General features: G+C 31.6%; 1 protein-coding gene across 2 annotated transcripts in view; it reads right to left on the bottom strand.

The window, feature by feature from the left end:
- The window catches only part of LOC101511479 (uncharacterized), a 4,846-nt gene extending 1,036 nt beyond the window's left edge, over window positions 1-3,810 (bottom strand). The window contains exons 1-8 of one of the 2 annotated variants that reach the window (XM_004487457.4): window positions 3,401-3,810; window positions 1,893-1,977; window positions 1,632-1,748; window positions 1,213-1,277; window positions 1,036-1,124; window positions 865-944; window positions 635-746; window positions 29-148 (exon numbers count right to left, since the gene is read on the bottom strand). In XM_004487457.4, coding sequence (XP_004487514.2) covers window positions 29-148; window positions 635-746; window positions 865-944; window positions 1,036-1,124; window positions 1,213-1,277; window positions 1,632-1,748; window positions 1,893-1,977; window positions 3,401-3,725 — 993 coding nt within the window. In that variant the 5' untranslated portion in view covers window positions 3,726-3,810. Of the gene's footprint in view, window positions 1-28; window positions 149-634; window positions 747-864; window positions 945-1,035; window positions 1,125-1,212; window positions 1,278-1,631; window positions 1,749-1,892; window positions 1,978-2,357; window positions 2,765-3,400 lie in introns of those variants that run through there. The other variant, XM_012717725.3, reaches the window with a different exon arrangement.
- Window positions 3,811-7,053: the final 3,243 nt, after the last annotated feature.

The raw sequence follows: 7,053 nt of genomic DNA on the forward strand, positions 1-7,053 counted from the left end.
TCCTGCTGAGAAAACAAATCAACTTAACCTGGTCTAGTATATACTTCACAGCAACTGTTGCAATGGAAACACCATGTTTAGAAGCTACTTGTTTAAGAGTTCGAAGAAGTACTTGGAACAAACTCCAACCTCCCCAAGCATCCACCATCTGCCATGTCATGCAAAGTAGAGAGTCAGAATAGTAAATTGGTTCTAAAATAGGAACATGAACACACAAGAACTAAAAAATTGATCTCGGAGTTGGGTCAGTTGTGTCTACATCTCCTACAATAGAGTGACTGCTTTACTTTTATATTATGCAATAATTAGGTTAAAGAGTTTAAAGCTTTGTTCAAAACTACAGTCAAGTTTACAAGTTTATCTCTAAACCATACTGCAAGTCATAACCCAACAACCCAAAGGGCAAGCACTCTTGTTCAGCTCTTTACGCTTTCAACTGCACTTGTTATGCGGATCTGCCCACTTATCAACAAATGAATGATACTCAACATATAGCAAAATACATGAATAATATAACTAAATCACGAGAACAAAAGAAATCTCAAATCTCATCCTCATGTTCTCAACCAGGGAAAAGCATCAATTATCAGCTGGAATCTACCTTAAATAATTAACGATGGTCACCATATCATACCCTTTTGTATTTTTGGAGGGAGGGAGTGTTTATTGCTGGTCCAGCAAAAGGAATGTTGATGTTGGCATCAAGGAACTTCTCAGACAAAAGACCGCCCATCACTGTCCCATACCTGCATCACAAACTGATATACTAAGGAACAAAATTTGGAAATTTAATTTCTTCTATTTCACTTTCATCTCACTTTGGAGAATTATTTTGTGGCTAAGAAAAGGGAGAGAGGGACAAACGTTATAAGTTTGACTCCTGTAAGCTGACAAAGCTCTGCCATTCTCTGTTGTGGACGCATATCAACAAGTGAATGTTGTACCTGAAAGTGAACATACTTATAAGAATCATGATCCATAGGTAACTTTAAAAAATAACTGCTAGAAGAGAAATTAAAGTGTGCTTGGGTTTACCTGATTGCTCACAATGGGAATCTCATTTTCAAGAATAATTTGTAATCTCTCAGTATCAAAATTTGTTAGAGCCAAAGTCTTGATTTTACCTGTATAATGTAAACAGAAATAATTTGATCAAATCAAGAAATGGGAAATTATGTGCGATTTCAACAGTTATTCAGAAGCAAAACTAACCTTCTCCTTTCAAGTCAGCAAGGTGTTTCAGTGCATCAAGGTATCCTGAATTTGAATAATCCCACCTAAATTTGTTATAAGATAGAGGAGAGTCGTCACAAGGATCTTAAACTTTAGAGAATCAGAATTAACATCATTAGTAACTCAATTGACATATTTGAAATCAAATATTCATTTATAACAGGAACAGACTAGGAAGCAAAGTGGATAAATGACCATGCCATGAATAATTTTGACGGTTTTAAATTTAGGATTGAGCACCTGTACAGTGAGCAATCCGATTTAGAGAATAAAGAGAGTAATCTCAACTATTAATAAACAAATCAATGGTTGATATTATATGCACATGAATAACTCCAAGAGCCTTAAGAATTGAAAAATGTTCACATAAAATAACTAGAGAAAGAGATTTTAAATACCAGTGGAACTGAAGCATGTCCAAGGAATCCACATCCATTCTCTTCCTTGACACATTAATATTGTCTCTTACGAAGCTACTTGTCATCTTAACTGGCGGTGGCACCCACTTAGTGAGACTGCGTCAAATAATATAATGGCTGAAACAGCACCTTCTATGTTCTATGGTAATTTGATTGACAAATGTGTATCTAACCTTGCTGCGTTTTGTTCATGCAGAAAAAAACTTTAAGAAAATAATATGAATCTCATAATCAACTCACCCTCTGACCTTTTCCAAGAATTCTGGTGGACGCTCACGACGAACTCGATTGATGAAAATCCCATATAAATCTTCAGCTGGCCCATCTGCAAAACCAAAAGAACACACAAAATTTGAACTTTTTTTACACAAATTATGACCTTTTATGCAGACAAAAAAAAAAAAAAAAAGCAGTTCATGTAAAGAATATTCCACATCCATCACTCAAAAGAGAACAGTCTCTAAATTATAATCCTCTAGTGGATACCATTAACGTAAGTGGTGTCCGAGTCTTAGAATTTGGATTAAGCCTAAATCAACTCCACAAAGTCTCATAAAACCGACATATCAGAATTAGATACATGTCATTTCGCTATTTAACGTGAGAGTTGAGACTGTCAACACCAAGCAAAGACAATTCCTTTATGGATTCAAACAATTTAAAGAGCAAACAAGTAGAAGCAACAAACAAAGTTGCATTTCATACATATATCAGCCATATCAAAAGTGGTGAGTCCAGCATCAGTGTATTTAAGCATAGCACTAACAGCCTCATCCCTATCAATTCTGCCCCATCCACCACTAGTTTGCCACATTCCATTCACAACCCGGCATATATCCAACGAATCCTTCCCATTACTGACCACAACGCGCCAGTTATCCTCCTGCGTAGTCACACACCGACAAGGTCTCAAATGCTTATATTCTCTTGCAGCAATTCCTCTTCTTGTTGGTGCTTTGTTTGGAGTGCAAGTGAATTTTCTCAAAGAATGCTGCAATAACTCTGACATTTCAAGACTACTCAAAGTGTCCACAGTAGCAGCCTATAGCAACAGAAGACACTCTTAAAAGGGTACCTCTTTTACAACACTTCACACGTTGCTCTAACAACTAAGCAAAAAGAGTCATATAGTGCCTATCCTCTATGGGCTATTCTCCACCATATATTTCTACCATTTTTATTTTACGTGGTTCCACAATTTTTTCTTCAATAGTTAAATATATATATATATATATGCATATGTTGACACCATTCTTCAAATTATCATCAGAGATTAATTTGAATTATTATACTATGATGTTTAATTGGTTAAATACTATGATGTGATTTGGCGGATGTGTAACAAAATTATGGTAGCGGTATATACAAATTAAATTTTTTATATCATAATTATAATCAAATAAAAATCAAATTGTTTATTAAAAAATTGAAAATAGCAATTGGTTATAAACAACCACGGTAGTCTAACATAAGTAATTAGTGTGTAGTGTATAGTGTATGTAAGTGTATTTTATCACGGTGAGTCACATGATTAGTTATGGTTATTATCCGAATTACACTACATTAAATTCAAGTATATAATAACAGCTGGATTGTGATTTTTATTAATTAATTAATAAATAAATAAATCTAATTCTCAATCACAAAGCACGGAAGTGGACTAATGGAGGAAAAAACATGCCAATAATAAACCTCCACGTCATCAGAGAGAGAAACATTAATGGGAAGAAAATGAGTGGACTACGTACAATGATCCGCCATGTCGAACGTGGAGAGTCCGGAATCGGCGTAACGGAGCATAGCCTCAACGGCGTCATCTCGATCAATTCTACCCCAACCGCCACTCGTCTGCCACATTCCGTTAAGTACTCTGCATATTTCCAAGGAATCGTTGCCGTTACTCAGTGTGATTCTTTGATTCTCAACCGTGCTCGCGTTTGTGCTCACATCAGCGCATCGAATCAACCTAACGCTGTTCCATCGAGAACGTGAATTGGTTGTGGTTGTTATGGATGAGTTGAAGCGTGTGAAAGTGGAGAATAGGTTGTGGTGGCTTGTTGTTACTGCTGCCATTTTTAGTGTACTGTTGATGAGTTGGGAAGAAGAGGATAACGAAGGTGGGGAATTGGAAATGTGTTTGGGTCGTTCGGTTTTTTGAAATGACTATAATGCCACTTGTTTAAAATATGGGCCCAATTATATCTTTAGAAGCCCAATTTGTTAAGCCCGTGCTTAATCACGAAAGAGTAAATTTTATCGATTTGATTAATGAAGAATAATTTGTTCAAATAATTACGAGTAATTTTGATCAATTTTATTAACTATTTAATTAAACTTAACTAGTTCATTGCCCATAAAGTCACTTATAATTTACAAACCACTTTATAACTTCTCATTTTGCTTATCATGCATTTTATACAAAATGAAAAAAAAGATTTGATGAAAAAAATGAAAAAAAAATATTTGATGAAAAAAATGAAAAAAAATATATTTTTACATCAGAAACCAATATTTTAGAGTTCAAATTCATTCGTATATATGCATATAACATTATAAAAAGTGTCAACAAAAAAGTGATTATAAACATTAAACAAATTCTAGAATGCTGAAGCATCTCACATCTTCCACTATGAGAAATTGAAATAGTTATTGAAAAGAAACTTTATGAAGTGTATTTTTTGGCTTTACGATGGTTATTGTCTTTTAAACTTAACATTGAGGTATCTCTTTCCTATAACATTGTGCAACATCATTTATAAAATCCTCTCCAGAGGGCTGTCTCCAAAGAATCTTGCCTATGTGCACCTTAGAAAGCCAAGCAACATTTGATTTTAGTATACATGGCCTTGACAATGTTATTTTAGTATACATATCCTCAAGCAAATGTTTGTATCGTTAGATTTGGACATTATGCCACGGGTTCAAACATAGACCTCACAAGTGTGTGTGAATTTTTATTGATATTTATCGTTTCATCTAAAAAAAAAATATCCTTGACAATGCTCTCATGGCACTCTTATCCTCGAATTTATGAGCTACGGAAACCAACTTACATAAATCTACTTCTGAATTATCACCTTAGATGATATAGAGAAATTAGTTAGATAATCAGTTTGAAATTAGAAAACTCTGAAATGAGAAGTGAATTTTGTAAAATGTCAATTAGGCTAATTATAAAGAATGGAGAAATATATCACCAAATATTTTGTGTGAAAAACCTTGACAAATTTTGATCATAAATCTCAATCAACAATCTTGTATTGCTCACTCTCATGTCTTTAGTGTTTGTTTCTACTAGATTTTGATGTGTAGGTTGGAGATTCACTTGAAATGATCTTCTGCATATTTGGATTATGAGGTTTACGATTATCCTTTTCAAAGTAGCAAATTGTATTCCTTCAACAATTTTTCATATTCGTAAAATTAGGATGTATGCACTTTTTTCAATTTGTAAAAGAATCCATAATTTTCGTAAACTAGTCGATAACCATAAATATAATATCTTGGTAATTGAACAATTTGATCTATTCAATTTGAAATTCATAACATTATCACGCTCTTGAAGAACTATTATGGACAATTATTTTAAAAAATAGTCTACAGCCGATATAACGATCACAGTAAACAGTTATAAAAGTAGCGATTGTTACTGTTATCTCCTATTTTAGGTGAATAATAAATACAATTTCAAAATACATCTAAACATTACTTTGGTCATTATTTAAAACTTTGGTTGGAACTCAAGTCCAAAAGAGCCCAATCCAAAATATTAATACTCCTAACACAAATATGAACAAAAAAAACTCACAATAACTCTTAATTAAAAGTTAATTAGGATCAAACAACAATTAAATTTGATCCGTGAGAGTTGAGAACAATCTAATGCAAGAAGTGCATAAGTTAGTGACTGCTCTAACAACAAAATAAGCAAATTGATATGTGAAGTTGTAAATAGATAAATTATCCCTGAAATTATAAGTGTCGGTTAAATTAATCTCTAAATTTTGTAAATTGGCAAATACATATATAAAATTGAAAAATATTATCAAAATAATTTATATTTAAACTTTTATCGTTAGAAACTATGATGTGACATGTTGATTGAATATGTAACTCATCTACGTTGATTTTATATTAATGTCATCACAATATAAACTAATAATTTTATAAAATTTAAATATTTCATTAATTAATTTGTCAATAATTAATTTATATATAGTTACAATTACTCAAAATTTGTCTTCTATATGGCAAATTTAATTGGCAAATTTGTCTATAGAAATATGACATTGATGTGAGATCAACATTGATAAATCACATATTCAGTTACAATGTTACATAAAATATCTAACGACAAAAGTTTAGACTATTTTAATTGATATTTTACAATTTCAGCAATATATTTGTCAATTTGTAAAATTCAAGAACTAATTTAATCAACGTTTACAATTTCAAAAATCAATTTACGTGGAATAGCTTCCTTCGTGATTTGGAGTTGAAAAAACATGTCATTAACCATTCCTCGCGAATTTCCAAAACTTCATTTTTTTTTATTAAATAATTTTTTTGTTATATGCGAAATAAAAAGAAAAGACTTTAACCAAGATGCACTCTCTAGTAAGATAGAGTTTTGCACTATTATTAAAAAAAATATATTTTAAAAACTCATCAGAATGAATGGTATTTTTGTCACCACAATTTAAAAATAATTATAAAATATTAATAAGATATCATAAATTAGATTATTAATGTAAAAATTATTATTGTTTAATTATAATAATAAGATATTATAATTATAAAATATTTATATATATATATATATTAATGTTTTAAAAGTTTTTTTTGAAAGTTAGAGGGGAGGGGAGAATTTTTTTAAAAAGAGGGAGAAACTTGAAGAAAGAGAGAACATTAGGAGCATAAAGCTTTGTGATTTATTAACATTTTCTTGCTTTAGGAGCAGAAAGCATTTTATTTTTTTGCTTTGACGGGTAAGAGTAACCAATACATTATACATGCATCCCCCACTATAGATATTAGATATTCACTACGTTGCTTCTTGGTAAGTATCAACCACTAACACCTTCGAATCACTTCAAGAATCTCTAAAGACGGGATTGAGAAATGTGTGTATAATACCAAAGTTATCATAAATTGATAATTTTATGGTAGACTTGTGTCTGGTTTGCAGCATTCTTATCAAGTCAATCCTTCATTTTTGTGTGGCTGTCAACTTGTTTGAGATTATGTTTTTCATGTTAATACAACTAATGATTTTTTTACTACAGATATAGATGATTTTTGAATAACTAAACTAAAAAGTGTTTTTATGGACAACAACCTAGATTGAAGTATCTTATTTGTTACGATGATGGACAATGTGTGAAAGGCTCGGAACAATATA

The sequence above is a fragment of the Cicer arietinum genome, chromosome 1, assembly GCF_000331145.2.
Source record: "Cicer arietinum cultivar CDC Frontier isolate Library 1 chromosome 1, Cicar.CDCFrontier_v2.0, whole genome shotgun sequence".
Classification (NCBI taxonomy): Eukaryota; Viridiplantae; Streptophyta; class Magnoliopsida; order Fabales; family Fabaceae; genus Cicer; species Cicer arietinum.